This window comes from Pseudophryne corroboree, chromosome 3, assembly GCF_028390025.1.
Source record: "Pseudophryne corroboree isolate aPseCor3 chromosome 3, aPseCor3.hap2, whole genome shotgun sequence".
In the NCBI taxonomy this organism is placed as follows: domain Eukaryota; kingdom Metazoa; phylum Chordata; class Amphibia; order Anura; family Myobatrachidae; genus Pseudophryne; species Pseudophryne corroboree.
In genome coordinates, this window is record NC_086446.1 from 509,740,665 (window position 1) to 509,764,524 (window position 23,860).

The window sequence follows — 23,860 nt, forward strand, 5'->3', positions numbered from 1 at the left end:
CTACGTATATTAACATTTCCTAGCTGCCATATTTCTACAAATGTCTATCTCACTTTACTATATTGAATAAATAAATGGCCCTTCACTACCTGTGTATATATATCACAGGTTTTGAGAAATAAAGAAGCTGCGCTGAGATGAAAGTTTACAGAATATACATTATATATTATAATACAAAGTATATACATCTATGCAGCACAGTATTGCTCACTCTGAGAGATGTCATTATGGCATCCTAGCTGAGATTACAGGAAAATTCCAATGTAACGCTAACATGGATATGGGATAGGCTTCCCTCACCTTTGCATGCCTTTCTGTGCGTAATAGGCTTGGTCATGTCCCGGTAATAACCTTCCTTGCAGTAATGGCAGTGGCGCCCAGCCGTGTTATGTCGGCAGTTCAAGCAGACCCCTCCGCTCCGCCGACCTGACAACTTGAACAGCTCCATGTTGAAACGGCAGCGACGGGCATGCAGGTTACAGTTACAGGCTGGAGAAAGAAAAGGACAGAGATAAGCATGTTAATCCTACTGCCATCAAACACAAGCAAAGCAATGAGTTGCAACTCAGTCAATGGCTGCAACAGGAAGCACTATGATACATTGCTAGAGGGGGAGTCAAATTTAAAGAGCAAATAACTCCATAAAAAAAAATCCAAGTTTGTGTTGCTAGAATAAGCTTAACTAAATGTACAAGGCATTGCATCTGTGATTGAGAGAGGCAAGTATTTACAGCCTAAAGTTTCAAGTGATTGGTTTACAGTCTCCTAGGCAACCCACTTATAATATTCAGTTCAGAGTGGTGTAATTAAACATGGAGATTACGAATGGTGTCACTGCATATATAGTCTGCATTTAATATGTATGTTGTATATATGCAAAACTAAGACATCAGTGATCTGAAAGTTTAAAGACAAAGATGCAATGGTAAAGATGGCGACTCACAACATATTTAGAACTTGCTGCACAGATGCTATCAGTAAACCTCAGAGTCCTGCCCATAAACAAAGTATAAAAACACCTGTGTACAGTAGATCCTGCCATTTCATGACTCAAGCCTCATTGCTGACCCTAACATGTTGCAAAATTATGTAAGTATTTTGATTTGGCCCACAGAATATGGTACTGTAACTTTTATTATGGTAACAGATGTGTCCTCATACATCTAGCTTTACTAGGCCACACAGTGTGAGAGTAAGCTGCCAGATACCACACAACTCTGCTAGAGTAGGGCATCTTTTTTTTCCACATTGGAGACTGTGCTGAATAAATTTGATGTAGGACACCTATATCTGTATAGGACTGAGGGCTAAATGTAAGAATGGGCGCTATGGGAGAGAAGCGGTATTAGCGAGAGAGCAGCCAGGTCGGCTCAGCAGGGGGCGGGGCAGTGACGTGATGAGTAGAGGTGGGCTGGCCAGAGGCAGAACGGGGGCGTGGTGGGGCGGAACAGGGAGTGGCTGGTGTATCGCGTCATGTAAGCCACGCCCCCTGCTGTGTAATGGTGCTTTTACCGGCATTATACTGCAGGGAGCGTGGCTATGATGACGCGATTCAACAAGAATCGCATCATCGACTGCCCGGACCGCCCACTTTACTCGCTAAGTGGGCGGCCGGGCAGGGGGGACCCCAGAAATCGGGAGACTTGACTGCTCTTCCGGGGGAGCCGGGAGGGTCACCCGATTTTCGGGAGCCTCCCGGCCATTCCAAGGGAGTAGGCAAGTATGACTGTACCGCATCTCCCCAATGTAAGAAGGCTGCGGAGAGTACACAGTGACCCAGTCCATATCTGCGCTGCTATCTAAAACATAGCAGCCTGATAAGCGTGGGCAATGTATGAACGGTCAGCATCGCTGACCGTTCCGACACCTGCAGCTGTCAGCTGAAGCGCTGTATGCTTTCGAACCCCGGCTTCAGCAGACAAGATGTTAATACATCTTGTCGTTGTCCTCGATGTCCCTTCTTGCTTTGCCTGGTTAATGAGGCGAAGCAGGAAGTGTTACATTTACCCCTGAGTGTGTACACAAAGCACAACGGAACTTGTATTGGAAAAAGCTGCAGCCGCTGCATCGTAGCACATTCTGTATGCAGATTCAGAGACTCAGGCACACACAGATATAAAAGTGTTGCATATCAAATTAATAAGCAAAGTCTTCTGGTGCATGCTAGTTGCGTGGCACAGCAAAAAAGATGCCCAGCACTAGTAGAGTATCTCATGGGACCTTGTGCACCAAGAGTGTCAGTTTGGCGTGACTTCAGCAAAGATGTATGAGAACACATCTGCAAGTCACAAATGCTAATGTAAGACTAATTCTATATTAATGCCATATACTGTAGTCTACAAGTACCTTATTTATTTATTGAGTTTCTTATACTGTATAGCGCTTTACAATTGAAAACAGGGATAACATAAAACAAAATCAATTGGAAACTACAGTGATATAACAAAAATGGATAATAACAGACAGTTATAGAGGTAGGAAGGCCCTGCTCACAAGCTTACAATCTATAGGGAAATAGGCATTGGTATACAAGGATAGGTGTTATCTATTGCATAGTGGTCCACCAGATTGCAAAGTTTCTTGGTAGGCTGTATGATATGGTCACACAGTTATGTTGGCCTGGGGTCAGGAGGATGGGAAAGTGAAGAAAGAGAAAATATGGGAGCTTATGTATGGACTGTACAGTGGGGATGTAGTTGGATAGGAAAGTTTTTTAATTTTATGTGGGCGGTACTGGAATTTGATAAGCTTCCCTGAAGAGGTGAGTTTTCAGGGAATTCTTGAAGGTTTGGAGACTAGAGGAGAGTCTTATTGTGCGTGGGACAAAGTAGGTGCAGCCAGAACAAAGTCTTGCAATCGTGAATGAGAGCGAATAATGAGTGTGGATGAGAGACGTAGATCTTGTAAAGAGCGAAGAGGTCGGGTTGGGAGATATTTTGAGATAAGTGAAGAGATATATGTTGGTGTAGTTTGGTTAATGGCCTCTTGTGTGAGTAAAAGTATTTTATACTGAATACAGTTGAATATAGGTAACCAATGGAGGGACTGACAGAGTAGATCCGTGGACGATGAACATCTAGCAAGGAAGATCAGCCCCATACCTGCATTCAGAATGGATTGTAGTGGTGAGGGACTCTACGGGTAATTCAGATCTGATCTCTGCTGTGCGTTTTTCGCACAGCTGGCGACCAGATCCTAACTGCGCATGTGTATGCTCCTCAATGCGCATGCGCGTCGAACAGCAACAACGGGCATAGCTGGTCAGCGACGGGATGGTGCGAAAAATCCGATAGCACGGGCGTTCGGTAGGTGATTGACAGGAAGAGGCCGTTTGTGGGTGGCAACTGAGCGTTTATTGGGAGTGTTCAGAAAAACACAGGCGTGCCCAAGTGTTTTCAGGGAGGGTGTCTGACGTCAGCTCCAGCCCTGATCAGCCCGTTCTCACTGCACTGGAGGAGTAAGTCCTTGGTTGCACACAGACTGCACAAAGTAAATTTTTGCAGCTCAGCTACACATGTGATCGCACACTTGCACGGCGAATTTACACTCCCGTTTTCATGGAGAGCTTAGAAAAACGCAGGCGTGTCGGTAAAAATGCAGGCGTGGCTGGGCGGGTGTGTGACGTCAAAAGCCGTTGTTAGAATCAACGCACACAAAGAGTAACTACAGGGCTGGTCTTGGTTTGCACAAAATGATTTTGCGGGCGCTCTGCTGCACAAGCGTTCGCACTCCTGCAAAGCAAAAATACACTCCCCAGTGGGCGGCGACAATGCGTTTGCACGGCTGCTAAAAGTAGCCAATGAGCGATCAACTCGGAATGACCCCCATTAGCCAAACACTGCCGAAAAAGCATGGAATTCATACAAAAATAGAACTTTCAAACAGAACTGCTTTTGGCTGGCGTGTTTGGAGAGTCATGCACGCTTCTCTGTATAAAAGTGTCTGAAATAGTAAAAAAAATCCAAAGTCAAAAAAACGGGGAACAAAAAACGTAGGGGTCCCCCATATTTTTAAAATCAGCACTGGGCTCCACTAGCCAGGGAGATAATGCCACAGCCGGGGGACACATTTATATTGGTCCCTGCGGCCGTGGCATTCCCCCCCCCCCCCCCCCCCGACTAGTCACCCCTGGCCGGAGTTTCCTGTGGGAGTGGAGACCCCTTACATCAAGGGCTCCCCCCCTCCAGGCACCCAAATGCCAGGGGTGAAGCCAGTGGGTGCCGGGCAGATAACCATTAAAGGTGTAAAATAAAAAGAATATTGTATTTTGCTGTGGAACTACAAGTCCCAGCAAGCCTCCCCGCATGCTGGTACTTGGAGAACCACAAGTAAGAGAATATAGGGTATTAATGGACCCACTGGTACTTATAGTTCCACAACAAAAGAAATACCCAAAAAAAACACAACACACCGTGACAGTAAAGTTTTAATAAAATACACTTACACACTCATACATACCTACATCCCACGCCACCATTCACGTCCACTTGTCCATGTAGAATCCAATAGGGTACCTGTTAAAAAAAAATATATATACACTCACAAAAAATCCTGTGTAGATCGGTCCTCTTCTTTCCCTATTGGCAACCATGGATTATTAAAACTTTACTGTCACGGTGTGTTGTGTTTTTTTTGGGGTATTTCTTTTGTTTTCCCCCGTATTTTTGGATCCAGGACCGGACCAAGAGCCCGGCGCACCCAATTTTTCCCTGGTATTTTAACAACCAGGACTGGCTCAAAGACCCTGGGCTGGTTGTGTTCAGGAGGGGGGACCCCACGCAATTCACATACTATTCACAATGAAGCCCTGCACGGATCTCACTGATCTGGCTGGGCTTCATTGTGTTAAGTCCGGCTGTGTTTTACTATTCTCTCCCATAAAACACTGCCGGCAATACAAATTACTTCAACATCGGTGAACTCGAATTGAAAAAACACGGTAGTTTAGTAAAATTACTGTGTTTGATTGATCTCGGCTGAAATCGGCAGAAATACGAATTTTAGTAAATATACCCCACAGAGTGAATGTGAGGAACAAAGGAAAGATCAGAATCGAGGATGACACATGGGTAGCGAGCTTGTGTGCAGAAGCGGCCTTAACCAATATGATGCCCTAGGCAAGATTTGGGCTGGTGCCCCCTAGCACCGCCGCTAGTTCTGCAGGAGATGCCTGGCATGAGTCAGCTGGCAGCTCTGCTAACGTCGGGCGCCTATTGTTTATGAAAATGCATCTTATTTGCATTACTATGTGGCTAGGATGCACAAGCAGCTTCTGCTGATTAAAATGATATGCAGCTTGCTTATATGCTGTGTGCGACTGTGGCTGTATCTGCATACGAAATGCTACATTACAGTGATTTCCAGGAATACACTGCAATATAGCATTTCGTATGCAGATACAGCAGCAGTCACACACACAATATAGGCATGCCGCATATCATTTTAATCAGCAGAAGCTGCTGGTGCCCCTAAGCATGCCAAATGCCCTAGGTATTTGCCTAGTTTGCCTATGCCCAAGGCTAGCTCTGCTTGTGTGGTAGGATTGATTGTGAAGTTCTCGACAGTGACAGAGATATCAGGTTGGTCAGTGGAAGTATAATTAATACTGTTTTGGAAATATTACGCTTGAGGTGGCGAGATGACATCCAAGAGGAAATGGCAGGAAGGTATTCAGTGACACGGAACAATACAGATGGTGACAAATCTGGGGAGGATGGGTAGATTTGAGTATCATCCATGTACAGATGATACTGAAATCCAAAAGAGCTGATTAGTTTGCCAAGAGAGGTGGTATAGACTGAGAAAAGCAGAGGACCGAAGACTGAGCCTTGTGGTATTCCAACTGACAGAGATAGCGAACAGGAGGTGGATTCAAAGAAGTGGACACTGAAAGCAGAGCCATTTTTTGCGGCAGGCGAGGCATTCCGTTGCATGGGGCGTCCGCCGTGACACTTTTGCTGGCTCCTGGTGCTTAAGGTAGTCTTTCAGGTGAGACCACGCCCATTTTAGCAAAACAACGTCCATTTCAGCAAGGCCATGCCCACGTAGTGCAAATTTGTATTTTGTATATCTATTTGGGAGGTGGGGGCATTTTTTTATGTCAATGGGGGGACGACACATTTTTAAATCTCGCACTGGGAGCCAAATTGGCTAGAAACAGCCCTGACTGATGGAGTGATTGGATAGATAGAATGAAAATCAAGAAAGGGCTGTGTCCTGAAGATCTAGGGATTGTAGTGTTTGTATGAAAAGACAGTGGTCAACAGTGTCAAAAGCAGAAGAGAGATCTAGAAGAATAAGAAGTGAGTAGTGTCCTTTGGACTTAGCAGTGACCAGATCATTCACTACTTTAGTTAGTGCTGTCTGTGGAATGTTGAGAACAAAGCCTGATTGTGGGTCCAATAAGTTGTGTGAGTTAAGAAAGTGTATGATTCGAGTGTAGGCAAGTATCTCAAGTAGCTTGGAGTGGCTTGGGAAGTGAGAGATGGGACATTAGAAAGAGTTTGGGTTAGAAGTGTGATTTTTTTTTTTTCAGAATGGGAGTAATCACTGCATGCTTGAACAGTGATAGAAAAACACCAGTAGAGAGAGAGAGAGAGAGAGAGAGAGAGAGAGATTATAGATTTTAGTTAAGGTAGGGGTTAGGATGAGCACAGGAGACTAAGCTTTACTTAATTGTGAGGGTATAGGATCAAGAGGAGAGGTAGCAGAGTAGGAGGATGAGAAGAGTGTTGATACTTCATCTTCATTTGTGGGATCAAATGAAGAGAAAGTGCCAGATGGTTCACGTAGGGAATTGAGCAGATCACTGACTGTTGAAGAGCATACCATTTCAACTTGGATCTTATCAATCTTGTCCTTGAAGTAGGAACCAAGATCTTGCGCATTGATAGTGGCTGGTGGGTTGGATGAGGGAGGGTTGACAAGTGATTTAAATGTATTAAAAAGTTATTTGAACAGAACTAATGCCTCTATCGGGAGATGCGTCTTTCAATATGCATCCGGTTTTATCCCAGTTCCCTAGGACCCAGAGGGCTCTTAAGTATTTGGGGATAATGATTCCCACATCACTGGAACTGCTATATGCATTCAATGTTGCACCGGTCCTGACGGCTGTCCGTGTTCTCCTAAACGGGTGGGTTAATTTGCCTTTGTCCTTGCTGGGTAGGGCCACGGTCCTTAAAAGCGTGGTGTTCCCGAAGCTCTCATATATTTTGCAGATGCTGCCATTACGCCTTACAAAACAAGACTGTAAGTCTGTAAATTCCATGTTCTCTAAATTTTTATGGGGAGGGAGGAAACCTAGGATTTCTTATGCTAAACTTCAGTTGCCACGGTCGGAGGGGGGGCTGGGGATTCCAGACTTGGAAGTGTTTAGTAGAGCAGTGATGTTCCGTTATGTCACGGACTGGTTATGGCAGCGTTCCTGTTTCACCAATTACACATTGGAGGAGGAACTGTTTGCCCCCTTCTCCCCCAGCGCCCTCCTTCACACCCCAAAGAACAAACTGCTTGCATCACTTAAGACAAATATTATTCTTTCTGATACTCATGGAGCCTGGCACTATTCCAATTCTAAATTACATAGACACCTGACCTCCTCCCGTTACACAACTTTCTGGGGGAACCCTGGCTTCAGCCCTGGGCTGGAAAATACTAACTTTAAGCAGTGGCGGGAGCGGGGAATTGCGTCTATTAGAGACGTATTTGACCCTGGTGGACGGCATATGCTGTCCTTTGAGGAATTGAAGTCCAGATATGGTATATCGAATTCAAATTTTTATATGTACCTGCAAGCCCGACATTTTGTCACTACTATTGCTGCCCCTATGTCCTCGCCAGACACAGGATCCGATAGCCACTCTCCTCACTCTCACGAATGCCTCTACTTATCGATTATCATACTATTATGATCATTTATGGGTGGTGCAGGCGGAAAAGGAATGGAACCGTACGGTTTCTAATTGGGAGGGGGATATACCGGATTTCCCGGAGCATTCAATCCTACTGAAATTCTGTCAGTTTACATTTAAATATTTACACTCAGCTCAGCTTCAGGAAGTGTATTTTAAGTTACTACATAGGGCTTATATAGCCCCAGCCCAAAGAGCACATATGATCCCGAATGGGACTAATGAATGCTTAAAATGCCACGTGTCAAGGGCCTCCTCCTTTCACTGATTTTGGACATGTAGGAAAATTGCTACGTTTTGGAACAAAGTTATTGTGTTCATTAATCAAATTCTCTCATTGGGGGTTGCCAGAGACCCCATAGCCTGTTTATGCAACTGTTTTTAGGGCTGGCCTCTTGGCCCAGATAGGAGGCGATTCACGCCCAGTCTCACGGTCATTCTCACGGTGGCTAACAAAGTAATTTTGAATCATTGGACGAAAAAGCCGTCTCCCTCTTTAGGGGAATTAAAAAATGTGCTTTTACGGGTTCTCTATTTTGAACGCCAAGCCACCTTGCCAGACATTGAGAGGGAGCTTTACATTGACAGTCTAGACATTGCTACACAGGGCCATATTGAAAGGCTCTTTGAAAATACCTCCTGGATTCTTTATAAACGTGTGGATGCTAATTGATATAAGTATACACCTTGCTGTTTTGAGGTTGATGAGTTCATAGGTTGTTTGTACTGCATGTACTCCACGCGAATACGGAGTGAATTGTCTTGTCTCGTCTCCCCCCTTCCCCTCTCCCTTCTTGTTTTTCCCCTTATCATTTTATGATGTTTATCAGTGGTTGATAATAGCTTACAGTGTATGAGTACAGGATATGCGGAATTAGGAGGCACGAGTAGCAAGGTACTGTGATACCCACAGTTCTTGGATTGCAGGGATGTATGTATTTCTGCCCTTCCTATAATTTTTTATTATGACTCACCACTGTATGTAACTCTTTACATTATGAAAATAAGAAAATAAAAACAGTTTTACAAAAAAAAAGTAATTTGGGATTAGAGGCTTGAACAGAGATGAGAGTTTGGAAATATGTTATTTGGCAGTGTCCAGGGCATTACGATAGGAGTGCTAGATAGTCTTATACATGAGAAAGTCGCTTGGTGTATGAGATTTATGCCACTGATGTTCAACTTTACATGTGAGAGTTTTTGTAGGTGTCTTGTTAATTAGAGTGACGGGTAGTTGGAGCCACTTCATCAAGGGCTATTTCTAGAGTCTACTTCAGGTGTGATACTGCCATCTCAGGAGAAGTTCATGCAAAAATAGGTAAGAGCATTTGTTGTAGTGAGGTGGAAATTTATTGAAAATCATTGTGTTAATATTTCTGCGGGTTTGAGGAGGATTGGACTTCAGTGACATTGAGTTTGAAGTAATGGAGGTGATAAGGTTGTGATCTGAGAGACGGAAAGGAGTTTTAGTGAGTTCAGAAACTAAGCATAGTCTGGTGAAAGGAGTCAGTCCATGGGGATATTCTGAGAGAGGAGGTTAAAAAGAATAGTTTGGAGGTATCAGCAGCAGATTGTGGACTATCAATAGCAATATTGAAATCACCTATGATGATGGTGGAGATGTCAGAGGATAGGAAGTGAGAAAGCCAGGCAGAAAGATCTTCCATAAATTGTTTGGGTTACCCAGGTTGGGCGATAGATAGCTGCAACACACAGAGAGAAAGGTGTGTAAATCCTGATAGAATTTACTTCAAATGATGAATGTGAGTGATGGAACCTGAGGTAAAACTGTGTATGTGAAAGACTAGGATAGTAATAACCAACCCCGTCTCCTTTACTGTTACCAGGCCTGGAGGTGTGTGTGAATTGGAGACCACCCTGTGACAGTGCTGCAGGGAAGGCAGTGTATGATTATGTGAGCCATGTTTCTGTTATAGCCAGCAGGTTGAAGTTGTTCGATATGAAGAGATCATGGACGGATGTTAATTTGATACAAACAGAGCATGCATTCCATACAGCCCAATTTAGTGATTTGGAGGGTGATATTTATGAGTCTAGCTGGATTTCTGTATTGCTGTGAGTGGGGCAAGTGGTTGGGGCCCGAATTTGTTGAAAAGTCACCAGCTAATAGAAGCGAGAGAGATAAATAAATAAATATAGTTGTAGGAGGTTTGTGAATGTTTTCTTTATGGTGACAGGTTGTGGATGTTGTCAAAGTATAAAGATTAATAAAAAACTCATGAATGTTAATAAAAGGGGAGTGGATAATTGAGGCAGCAATGTGTACAGAGAGGTGGGTTGCAGGGAGATGAAGGATGTAATTGCTTTGGAGAGAATACCATGGAGTGTACGGAAGTAATTTGTGGTACATGGTGTGTTCGGAAAATGTTTTTTAAAGTTATTTAGGCTTTGGTATATATACCTTCAAATTACTGTTTACTGGTGTGAACAATGTGTGTACAGTATGTGAACGCACAATGATCAACACAGCTGACCCTAGATTGCATCTAGAGCAGGGGTTCTCAAACTCGGTCCTCAGGACCCCACACAGTGCATGTTTTGCAGGTAACCCAGCAGGTGCACAGGTGTATTAATTACTCACTGACACATTTTAAAAGGTCCACAGGTGGAGCTAATTATTTCACTTGCAATTCTGTGAGGAGACCTGCAAAACATGTACTGTGTGGGATCCTGAGGACCGAGTTTGAGAACCTGTGATCAAGAGGAATACGATGGCTAATTAATACCAGTGAGGCAAAGGTTTAGCTAATGAAAAGTGATAGATTACACTGTATTTGACTAAGCAAACACCAGCCCAGTATTCCTTCATGAATTATGCCTCCACTGAGCAAAATCTGAAGTACAAATATTCACAACTGCATGCAGATAACGATATTACAAATGTTGCTAAGCATAAAATGGTCGCATAGTGTTCACAGAGTGAGGACTGCAGAGTGATAGCTATGGGGGACATTCAGAGTTGTTTGCTCGCTGGCGTTTTTAGCAGAATTGCGATCAGGCTAAAAACCGCCAGTTCTGCGCATGTGTATGGACCGCAGGGCGCACGCGCAAAGTAATTTCACACAAAACAAAGCAATTTTACACAGGGGCGAGCAACGCTTTTCAGTCGCTCTGCTGATCGGTGTGTGATTGACAGGAAGTGGGTGTTTCTGGGCAGAAACTGAGCGTTTTCCGGGAGTGTGCTAAAAAATGCAGGCGTGTCAGGCTAAAACGCAGGAGTGGCTGGTGAAACGGGGGAGTGGCTGGCCGAACGCAGGGTGTGTTTGTGACGTCAAAGCAGGAACTAAACGGACTGAGGTGATCGCAATCTAGAAGTAAGTCTGGAGCTACTCAGAAATTGCAGGAAAAGATTTTTGAGCAGTTCTGCTAATGTTTCATTCGCTATTCTGCTAAGCTAAGATACACTCCCAGAGGGCGGCGGCCTAGCGTTTGCAATGCTGCTAAAAGCAGCTAGCGAGCGAACAACTCGGAATGAGGGCCAATGTACATACATTGAAGTTGCAAAGATGTTCATCTGTAGTTGTGTTAGTTGTTTTCGTCTAGTTTAAGTAGAAGATACGTGCAGGCTGTAGTTATTCTAACATAAAGTGTGAAAATTCTATGGGTTAGTGCTAATTGCGTACTAAAGGTAAAGGTCCGTACCTGATATCTTATTTAGTAAAGGTGCATTAGACTGGCGATTATATTTTATGATGCACACTGTAAAAAACGTGTAAATGTCACATAAAATGTCATCTTCCTATCACTTTAAAACCTTCCCTGTCATAACAGTAAACTTTTTGGGGTTTTTGCTCTCCTAAAATATTGCTAAATATTAGCCTTATTAATTGCTTACATGAATCAACAGAGTGACTGGACATTAGGACTATCATTTAAAGGTGTTATTTTTGTGCATGAAGCTTTTTACTACATTTCTTGAATTGTGCTTCTCAATAAAAGTGCAACAAGGTAGTGCAAGATGGGACCTACCCACTGAACAGAAAAAAACAACCTGCTATAACACATGAGCTAAAGGAAAGACAATGCTAGTGTAAGAATTTAGTAAAGGGATAGAAGATGAATTATGTCAGGGAAGAGGACACAGAGTAAGGGGAGGAAGGAAGGGAGAGATGTAGGGGAAGAGAAAGAGAGAAGGGTGGAGGCAGAGAAAGGGGACAGACGGGGTGGGGTGGAGAGAGATTAGGGGGAAGATGAAGAGAGAGAAAGGGGGCGGAGAGAGAGGTAGAACAGAGGGGGGAAACAGAGAGAGAGGGGTAAATGGAGAGAGGGGTAGATGGAGAGAGAGAGAGAGAGAGAGGGGGAAATGAATAGAGAGGAGAAAGGGGGAGAGACAGAACAGAAAGAAAGAGGGGGGGGGGACAGAGAGAGAGAGGGGGGAGATGGAGAGAGTGAAAAGGGGAGACATGGAGAGAGTGAACAGGGGAGACATGGAGAGAGTGATAGAAGGGGGAGACAGAGAGAGAACAGGGAAATGGATAGAGAGGAGAAAGGGAGAGAGAGATGGGAGAGACAGAAAGAGAAAAGGGGAGAGAGAGAAAGATAGAAAGGAGAGAGGGGAGAGAGGGAGATGGAGAGAGAGAGAGAGGGGAGGCGGAGAAAGAGATGAGGGAGATTGAGAGGGAGAGAGGGGGATACAAGAAGAGAGAGGGAGCAGAGAGAGGGAGTGCCCGAGAGAGATGCTGAGCAGCACTTTCCACTTGTACTACAGTTGTATTGCTTTTTCTTACCTGGCCTGGTGTCAGTGGTGCTTACAATCAAGGGCTGCTACTGCGCATGGAGATAGCTGCCAGTGCCTCTGCACATCCCTCCCCTGGACTTTTGGCACCGGAGACGGTCAGGACGGGGTGTAACAGAAGTAGGAAAGGGGTGGGCACTTCCTCCCCCTCCATCCCGGTGTCCTTGTCAAAAGCAATAGAGGGAGGGGCTTAAAATAGTTAAATAGGTCGGGCACATGCAGCATTTGAATCTGAGGGGAGAGAGTTTCCTCCTCCGGCCAGGTCGGGACCCGAGTCACTGACTGTGCAGTGGCTGTCTTAATGCACATGGCACTGGAGGCAGGCAGATGGGCGCAGCGCTGATGGTGGCATTTAATAAGTCAGGGCGGGGTGTACTATCACTGATCGCGGGTCATCGCAATGATGCTAATCGCATATGTACTAACATATGCGATTAGTATCGCAATGCGATGCCAGGGGTGTCCTGCGATCAGTGATGGTCCGCAGGAGAGGATTTGTGGCGGCTTCCATCACCTCCCAGCTCAGGGAGGTGACGTGTGCAGGGAGTCCCCAGGCTCCTCCTTCTCCCCTCTGCAGCCGGAAGGAGGCAAGGCTGTGCTACTGGGGAGGAGGAGGGGGGCCGCTGCTTACTCACACAGGTATGCCGGGGGGTGGGAGGTCGTCGTGAGCGGCGGGATGCAGCGGTAAGCAGCCCATAGGCTTCTATAGGGTATCTCCATCAAAAGATGGCGATACCCTCATGGGCGAAAACATGGCGGACGGGGGATAGTACATATGAAAATGCGATAAGCCCCTGAACTAGCCCCGACCGCGGGAACACTCAGCCCCCCTGCCGCCACTGACTGTAACAGCTCAGAGCAAAAGCTGCATCAGCACCCGGAGCTGGCCGCGGGATCACAGAGTACTCAGCCCCCCTCCCCGGCCGCGGAACACTAGCAGCACTCAGACCCCAACACCCTGACCCATCCGCAGGTTACCCGCTGTCACATAGGCACAACTCACCAAAATGAGGAGAGATGCCATGGAGCTGCGCCATCAAGTCTGGACTGGCAAGGTTCCACCTCCTATTTTTAAAGCCTGCAGCCAGGCTACAAAGCCAGCCAGCCATCAATCTAGCAGGCTAGGGATTGGCTGCAGCGGAGCGGGTCCCATGGATCCACCCAGGTTTGAAATGTGAGTCCCTGGTCATCAAAATGGAGTAAAATATAGCGCGTTTTTGTGAACACTGGTGCTGCAATTTGTCAGTTTTCCACATCATAAATGGCTTTTGCTGTAATTGAAATGGATATCTTTGACAAAATTAAGTTCCTGCAAAGGAGCCTCACTTTTCTGTGCTGTGTGGACACTAATACTTAAGCTGGGTATGAACTATACAATATATTATGCGATACTGGAATTTTCAAACAATCTGCATGACCATTGTATAAGTGTGCGTGTATACCCAATCCGACGTTAACTACCACTGTTCATTAAATCGTCAGGTAATGTGCTGCACATCCAATTATATGATTCCACGGGCGATGCAGTGTTATTACAGTGCATCACAGAGCTTCACTTTTTCCACATTTTGTTATGTTACAGCCTTATTCGAAAATGGAATAAATTATTTTTTCCCCTCAAAATTCTACACACAATACCCCATAATGATGTGAAAAAAGTTTTTTTAGATTTTTGCAAATGTATTAAAAATAAAAAACTAAGAAATCACATGTACATAAGTATTCACAGCCTTTGCTCAATACTTTGTTGATGCACCTTTGGCAGCAATTACAGCCTCAAGTATTTTTGAATATGATGCAACAAGCTTGGCACACCTATCTTTGGACAGTTTCACCCATTCCTCTTTGCAGCACCTCTCAAGCTCCATCAGGTTGGATGGGAAGCGTCAGTGCACAGCCATTTTCAGATCTCTCCAGAGATGTTCAATCGGATTCAAGTTTGGGCTCTGGCTGGGCCACTCAAGGACATTCATAGAGTTGTCCTGAAGCCACTCCTTTGATATCTTGGCTGTGTGCTCAGTGTCGTCCTGCTGAAAGATGAACTGTCGCCCCAATCTGAGGTCAAGGGCACTCGGGAACAGGTTTTCATCCAGGATGTCTCTGTACATTGCTGTATTCATCTTTACCTTTATCCTGACTAGTCTCCCAGTTCCTGCCGCTGGAAAACATCCCCACAGCATGATGCTGCCACCACCATGCTTCACTGTAGGGATGGTATTGGAGTGGTGATGAGCAGTGCCTGGTTTCCTCCAAACACGACGCCTGGCATTCATGCCAAAGAGTTCAATCTTTGTCTCATCAGACCAGAGAATTTTGTTTCTCATGGTCTGAGAGTCCTTCAGGTGCATTTTGGCAAACTCCAGGCGGGCTGCCATATGCTTTTTACTAAGGAGTGGCTTCTGTCTGGCCACTGTAACATACAGGCCTGATTGGTGGTTTGCTACAGAGATGGTTGTCCTTCTGGAAGGTTCTCCTTTCTCCACAGAGGAATGCTGTAGCTCTAACAGAGTGACCATCGGGTTCTTGGTCACCTCCCTGACCAGGGCCCTTCTCCCCCGATCGCTCAGTTTAGACGGCCGACCAGCTTTAGGAAGATACCTGGTGGTTCCGAACTTCTTCCATTTATGGATGATGGAGACCACTGTGCTCACTGGGACCTTCAAAGGAGCAGATCTTTGTGCCTGTCTTGGAGGTCTACAGACAAATCCTTTGACTTCATGCTTGGTTTGTGCTCAGACATGCACTGTCAAGTGTGGGACCTTGTATAGACAGGTGTGTGCCTTTCCAAATCATGTCCAATCGACTGAGTTTACCAAAGGTGGACTCCAATTAAGTTGTAGGAACATGTCAAGGATGATCAGTGGAAACAGGATGCACCTGATCTCAATTTTGGCAAACGCTGTGAATACTTATGTACATGTGATTTTCTTCGTTTTTTTATTTTTAATAAATTTGCAAAAATCACAAAAAAAAAAACTTGTCATGATGAGGGTGTGTGTGTAGAATTTGGAGGGAAAAAATGAATTTATTCCATTTTGGAATAAGGCTGTAACATAACAAAATGTAGAAAAAGTGAAGCGCTGTGAATACTTTCTGGATGCACTGTACATGCAGCATGTAATGATACATTGTGATGTTGTATGGCCGATCGTATAGTGTATACAGCAGTGCGATGCATCGTTACAATGCATCATGCCTGGTTCTGTTGTGCTACATATAAAGACTACAAGTGTCACATTTCAGTTAGAATGCAAGTCTCTCTGATGTTTTACAAATTATTTGAAATTTCATGTTCCATCTTAAAAATATTTGAGGGAAACAAATTTCTGTTGCTCTCTACACTGAAGTTTCTACAATCTGATGGTGAAGTAGATTAATAGGAAATCAAATTGGCAACTATGACTAATATGCTTTTCTTTCCACACAAGGCTTTTATCACCTTGCACTTCTTACTGGTTTATCACTTCTTTATGCCTTCTCCAGGTTAATACATCTGCCCCAAGGCTTGTTACAGGCTTCCCATAAAACGTTTATATCTAGAATATGATACACAGTGTGGATCAATCTGTTGCATCATTTCATATGCTTATGGCATTAAAATCAATCACAGCAAGTGGTTTGCTACACAGATGAACATTTCCCAGCATGCACTAGTTAGGATGAAATGCATGTTAAGAGCAAAAAAGGATTCCTCTTACTGATGATACAGGGAAAGGTTTGAGTGCTATAATATATTGTACTGTAAAGTATAGTGCAGTTCTAAGAGAACATGCTGAAAACGGGTGGTGTTCAGTTTGCCGGCTGTTGGGTATACCGGCGCACAATATACTGGCGCCGGACTCATGACACCCGGCATACCGACACCATTTCCCCCTCTTGGGGGTCCTCGACCCCCCTGGAGGGAGAATAGATAGCATAGTGCGCCACCGTGCCCGCAAGGGGCTCATTTGTGCTCGCCCAGCTGTCGGTATGCCGGCGGACAGGATTCCGGCGCCGGTATGCTGGCCGCCGGGAGCCCGGCCGCCGGCATACCATACTACACCCAGTATTGTATGTAATGTCACACAAGCTGATATGGCCCAAGTATTGTATATATACTGTATAATAAAACACAGGCTGACCACTAAAATGCAATATTTAATGTTTGCATATGGTAAAAAAAGTATAACACTCTGTAGCTGCACAGAGACACTTCAAGCACCACCAGATTGTCACTGGGAACCCAGCTTCTGCATACAGTATTCAATATAGATACAGTACATAATGTTTAGTGCCCACTTACACTGCCTGGTTTGTGAATGTCAAGAGGGTGCTTTCTAAACCAAGTGCTCAATAAGTAGGTGTGAAAACCATCCGTGTGACACTAGCATTATATACTTTGCACCTATATATTCTATTTGCCTGCACACAATAAGTTGCTGTCACATGGGCACTGAGAAAGCGGCCTGATACATATGAGAAAATACAGCTCAACTACAGTTCATAATGCAAGAATAAAGACCATGCCACCTGTATGACATTAGCCTTACTCTAGATACCCACCACTATGACTTGAAAGAATCCATCCAATTTATCAGCAATGTGAAACTTTATTTTTCAGTACATCCCCTTCCCCTACCCACATGCAACTGCTGAGGAAATCAAAGTGATGTACAAAAAGGCCATTGATAGAATTGTTTTCAAAGATACGGTTTGATGCCTAAAGTCCTACAAACATTTTATAGGGTCGTTGACTGTGAATGTCCAGTGTTAGGAATTTCTACCATCAGACATGGATCCGCTGTCACAACAAGCAGCACCCTGCAAGCTGTGGTGATGGCATCCTGACAGGGCAAGAAAAGAGCCGACGAAAACAGGAGGGCTGAGAGAGGGGGCATTAGAGGGTGTTGATGATTTGCTGAGTGAGGACTTGTCTCAAGAAACAGAGAGGGTGCAGGAAAAAAAGGACGTTAGTGGAAGATATTCTTCAAGGTGTCAAAGGAGGGGAGATTTCAGTTTGTATAAGGTAGATCCTTTTAGCAAAGGTCTTTTGCAGACGCAAGTTCCAAGATAAGAGTGAACCCTTTGTAACCTGCACGCCATAAAAGACAATATTGTGGAGAGGGATAGTCTTTTGTTTTGAGTCAGCTATTCAATAGCTGATCTGATAATTCAGAGGTGCATGCAAATCCTTACTGCTTGTAATAAATAATACAAAAATAAATAATATATAAACCAGAGTGCAAAGTGACTGCCTTTTACATGACTGTAAAAATTAGCCTAATTACAAGTTAGATGAAAAAGTGGCTGTATTTGTGGAAAGCCATGAAAGCCACATTTATTACCTTATGCTAATGCCATTATCCATAGTGCATACCTCCCAACTTTTAAAGTCTCGTCGGGAACCTGGTGCACCCGTGTCTACAAAAGGGGTGGGGCCTCTGGTAAAGGGGGCAGGGCATCCAGAAAGATTCGCTTTCCGACCCCCATTATCTTCACTTTGGAGGTGTGCCCAGCACTACCTGAGCAGCTGGACAGCCCCCAGCTCATCCCCCTCCCCCGCACTGTTAGATGCCATGCATATGCGCACAGCATCTATTCAGTGATCACCGGCTGCTTTTCATAGCAAAGCAGCAGTGATCACACGCTCTCCTAACCTGCCTCCACCCCTGCCCGCAGGACACTGCGGCCCGCGGGCGGACATTAACATATTAGTGCTATCACTGCTGCTTCCATGCAAGCAGCAGCAATAGCAACTCCAACCACATCTGTCTTTTTGGAGCACTGCTACGTATGGGCACTGCATCTGCATATTCCCCTACCGAATCTAGCACATCAGGATTACTGGATGCACAAAACTGAAAATGTCCATATATTCAGATTTTTCCCACGTTCCTTGATCAATGGGGTACAGATCTTTATCACACCATTAACTAAGAGAATATTTCTGCCTCAAAATTTTAATTGGATCAAAGAAAAAAAAGTCTCCTCACAGGCTAGGACTTTCCCATATGACTTTGCTGCAAGAGAAATCGTTTATGTTAACAGTTGCTGCTTCCAATAACAAACGGCTTGAAGTGACTCGTCCCTGTGGAGTATGAGCCTGCTCGTGCCCAGTAGTGTATTGGACTATTGACCGTCACCTCCTATAACAACAATGGCAGCTTTCAAGGTTCAATTACTCTGTATCACACTCTCGCTCTGCTTCCCTAAAGAGCAGGATTCTTAATGCAAAATGCCATCCCGTAAATCATCTTGGTTGTGTTTAATGTAACCATGAAGTGTACTCATGTTGTATTTCTGTACTGCGGTCTTAGCCGCAGATATAATAAAATTAAATGAAAAAAATAATAATAATTACAGATTGTGGGTTGGGAATAAAGCAGTCAGCCACAAAATGCACTATATTTTTATGAAATAAATATATATATATATATATATATATATATATATATATATATCAAATGGAAAAAGAAGGACTGCGGCACTCAGGGACGTTTTGAAAAAATAGCTGTATTAAGTTCAATACATCATGGCATCGACGTTTCGGGGATTTTAACCCCTTCCTCAAGATGCGGTAGAGACAAGAAGAAAAGAAGGAAACCCACTCACCTTTAAAGAAGAAAAGCCCGCCAAGACCCCCGTGCGTTCCGTCCCGAGCTCCAATGTCCGGCGTGAGGGGTGCGCCTGGAGATGACCTGCCGTGACGTCCTTGCTGTGCGCGGACGCCCGTAACCTGGCAACACTGACGCTGTACCCGCCGGCCGGAGACTGGGGAACGGGAAGAGAAGAGGGACATGAAGCATAGCGCCATGCACTAGAACATGGTGGCTGGCTAAAACACACAGTGATGGTACAAATAAAGTATGACAATAAAGCACCATTGGTCCCTTTAACCCCAGAAAGCCATACATGCTGAAGATGGAACATGCCTTGTGTGCAGATAGCGGGATGAGAAGAGAAAAGTGCGTGGTCGAGTATTAGTACAGGTGAAACTGTGACCTGGCACCGTAGGGGGTGTGTGTCCTATATGGATGTCTCCTCCAGATCCCCTTATCCCAAATGGTGAAGTCACTAAAGGGTTAGGGGTGATATAGGGAAAAGACTGTCCTAAGGACTGTTTCCAGTCAGGATAGTACATAAGGACATGAAAGAGTAGGAACAGCATAAAAATTTGGGAGAGAAACACATATTCCAGCAAGTCCATGTATTACGGGTCCAGGCTGGGTGTGTCGCCCCTCCTCCTGATCCTGCTCGGTCTGCTGGCCACCCTTGTGTACTTCGTATATTAACGTATTGAGGGAACAGGCGGCTGTTATCCAAATATACTCCACACTATCCGCTCATTTAGACCTTTAGGATGGATCGTATTGAGTCCATAGATCCAAGATGCCTCCTTACGGAGTAACAGTCCATCACGGTTGCCCCCCCGTATATGCTTAGGGACGTGGTCAATGATGATGTGTTTAAGGTCTCCCAAGGAGTGTCCGGCCTCATAAAAGTGTCTAGCCACCGGTTGTTCGGAGGGAGTGCCCTTGATGGCAGACTTGATCGCCGAGCGATGTAGGGCCATGCGTTCTCTTAAAGTTCTAATTGTCTTCCCTACATAACAAAGATTGCAGGGACAAATGATGAGGTAGATGATATGCGTGGTAGTACACGTAACTACGTGTTTGATGGTAATTTGTTTATCCGTGAGTGGAACTGCAAAAGATGGCCCAACGATCATGTGGCTGCAAGTGGTACATCCCAGGCAGCGGTAACAGCCTGGTTTTTTTTGAAAGAAACGTCTCCTTGGAAGACTTTGAGAAATGAGAGATATCTGTATGTACTACGAGGTCTTTGATATTTCGACCCCTCCTGTAGCACATCATTGGAGAGGTGTGTTTGAAGGGGAGGGACGCATCTGTGGAGACTATGGGCCAAAGGGCTCGGTTGGCTCTGTTCAGGATAGGACTAGAAGTGTCGAAAGACGTGGTCCATGGGATTCTGTCTGTCAATGAACGTGGAGTAGGCCTTAGAAGTTCATCACGTGACAACTGTAGCATCTCCCTCTTTGTTTGGACCAGAGCTGTTTTGTTATATCCCCTTTGCGTAAATTTGATGACCATCTTGTCCAGTTCCTGTTCCAACTTGTCTGGTTGGTTACAAATGCGCACTGTTCTTAGCATTTGGGATCTAGGTAACCCCCGTTTGAGGGAGCGTGGGTGATGGCTGTTGGCCCGTAGGAGGGTGTTCTTGTCCGTAGGTTTGCTGTATATGTTGGTTAGGAGTTTTCCGCAGCTCAGAGACACCAGGACGTCCAGGTAATTGATGGAGGTCGAGGACCACTGGTAGGTGATCCTGATAGGGGAGGGTCTGATGTTGATGAATTCCAGTAGCCGTTTAAGTGCCGTCTCACCTCCAGTCCACAAGATGAAAATGTCATCAATATATCTGGTGAACAACGCTATAGACTGGGCTACCAAGGGATCTTGAAAGAACATGGATACCTCCTCTTGTAACATATAAACGTTGGCATAGGAAGGTGCCACGTTACTCCCCATGGCACATCCTGTCTTCTGTTGATAAAATTTGCCATCAAAGAGGAAGAAGTTCCTTGTTAAGGTAAGCTCCAATAGGGTCATAAACAAGTCGAGGTCCACTTCACTCATAGCCTCTTTGCGTAAGAAAGACCTCATTGCATTTAAACCCCCTTCGTGGGGTATACTAGTGTAGAGACTGCAGATATCTATTGTTTATGACCCTATTGGAGCTTACCTTAACAAGGAACTTCTTCCTCTTTGATGGCAAATTTTATCAACAGAAGACAGGATGTGCCATGGGGAGTAACGTGGCACCTTCCTATGCCAACGTTTATATGTTACAAGAGGAGGTATCCATGTTCTTTCAAGATCCCTTGGTAGCCCAGTCTATAGCGTTGTTCACCAGATATATTGATGACATTTTCATCTTGTGGACTGGAGGTGAGACGCACTTAAACGGCTACTGGAATTCATCAACATCAGACCCTCCCCTATCAGGATCACCTACCAGTGGTCCTCGACCTCCATCAATTACCTGGACGTCCTGGTGTCTCTGAGCTGCGGAAAACTCCTAACCAACATATACAGCAAACCTACGGACAAGAACACCCTCCTACGGGCCAACAGCCATCACCCACGCTCCCTCAAACGGGGGTTACCTAGATCCCAAATGCTAAGAACAGTGCGCATTTGTAACCAACCAGACAAGTTGGAACAGGAACTGGACAAGATGGTCATCAAATTTACGCAAAGGGGATATAACAAAACAGCTCTGGTCCAAACAAAGAGGGAGATGCTACAGTTGTCACGTGATGAACTTCTAAGGCCTACTCCACGTTCATTGACAGACAGAATCCCATGGACCACGTCTTTCGACACTTCTAGTCCTATCCTGAACAGAGCCAACCGAGCCCTTTGGCCCATAGTCTCCACAGATGCGTCCCTCCCCTTCAAACACACCTCTCCAATGATGTGCTACAGGAGGGGTCGAAATATCAAAGACCTCGTAGTACATACAGATATCTCTCATTTCTCAAAGTCTTCCAAGGAGACGTTTCTTTAAAAAAAACCAGGCTGTTACCGCTGCCTGGGATGTACCACTTGCAGCCACATGATCGTTGGGCCATCTTTTGCAGTTCCACTCACGGATAAACAAATTACCATCAAACACGTAGTTACGTGTACTACCACGCATATCATCTACCTCATCATTTGTCCCTGCAATCTTTGTTATGTAGGGAAGACAATTAGAACTTTAAGAGAACGCATGGCCCTACATCGCTCGGCGATCAAGTCTGCCATCAAGGGCACTCCCTCCGAACAACCGGTGGCTAGACACTTTTATGAGGCCGGACACTCCTTGGGAGACCTTAAACACATCATCATTGACCACGTCCCTAAGCATATACGGGGGGGCAACCGTGATGGACTGTTACTCCGTAAGGAGGCATCTTGGATCTATGGACTCAATACGATCCATCCTAAAGGTCTAAATGAGCGGATAGTGTGGAGTATATTTGGATAACAGCCGCCTGTTCCCTCAATACGTTAATATACGAAGTACACAAGGGTGGCCAGCAGACCGAGCAGGATCAGGAGGAGGGGTGACACACCCAGCCTGGACCCGTAATACATGGACTTGCTGGAATATGTGTTTCTCTCCCAAATTTTTATGCTGTTCCTACTCTTTCATGTCCTTATGTACTATCCTGACTGGAAACAGTCCTTAGGACAGTCTTTTCCCTATATCACCCCTAACCCTTTAGTGACTTCACCATTTGGGATAAGGGGATCTGGAGGAGACATCCATATAGGACACACACCCCCTACGGTGCCAGGTCACAGTTTCACCTGTACTAATACTCGACCACGCACTTTTCTCTTCTCATCCCGCTATCTGCACACAAGGCATGTTCCATCTTCAGCATGTATGGCTTTCTGGGGTTAAAGGGACCAATGGTGCTTTATTGTCATACTTTATTTGTACCATCACTGTGTGTTTTAGCCAGCCACCATGTTCTAGTGCATGGCGCTATGCTTCATGTCCCTCTTCTCTTCCCGTTCCCCAGTCTCCGGCCGGCGGGTACAGCGTCAGTGTTGCCAGGTTACGGGCGTCCGCGCACAGCAAGGACGTCACGGCAGGTCATCTCCAGGCGCACCCCTCACGCCGGACATTGGAGCTCGGGACGGAACGCACGGGGGTCTTGGCGGGCTTTTCTTCTTTAAAGGTGAGTGGGTTTCCTTCTTTTCTTCTTGTCTCTACCGCATCTTGAGGAAGGGGTTAAAATCCCCGAAACGTCGATGCCATGATGTATTGAACTTAATACAGCTATTTTTTCAAAACGTCCCTGAGTGCCGCAGTCCTTCTTTTTCCATTTGATGTGCATACATTCTGAGGGCACCGGGGCATTGTTCAACTCTTCAGCACAAGGGAGTGCCGGGCTGTTGTTACCAATATATATATATATATATATATATATATATATATATATAACTAGGGTTATAATAACCTCTTAATACAGGGTTTCCAGACTAACTCTAACACTTATTTCCATCACTATGGACGAAGACTTATTTAATTCTTCTACTAATCATCTCTCTAAGGCAGAGGTGGCCAAAAGGTCGATCGCGATCTACCGGTAGCTCGCGGAGCTCCCGCCGGTAGATCGCGACCAACTTCTGCATTC

The 23,860-nt window shown here is 45.2% G+C and overlaps 1 protein-coding gene and 1 long non-coding RNA gene across 8 annotated transcripts in view; one reads left to right on the forward strand and one right to left on the reverse strand.

Annotated features, from left to right (window-relative positions):
* The window catches only part of NTN1 (netrin 1), a 475,394-nt gene that overhangs the window by 78,269 nt on the left and 373,265 nt on the right, over nucleotides 1-23,860 (reverse strand). For all 7 annotated transcript variants that reach the window (XM_063961056.1, XM_063961055.1, XM_063961054.1 and 4 more), the window contains one exon: nucleotides 301-489. In XM_063961056.1, the coding sequence (XP_063817126.1) occupies nucleotides 301-489 (189 nt within the window). The remainder of the gene's footprint in view (nucleotides 1-300; nucleotides 490-23,860) is intronic.
* LOC135056193 (uncharacterized) overlaps nucleotides 1-23,860 on the forward strand; it is a 67,683-nt gene that overhangs the window by 41,201 nt on the left and 2,622 nt on the right. The window lies entirely within an intron of this gene.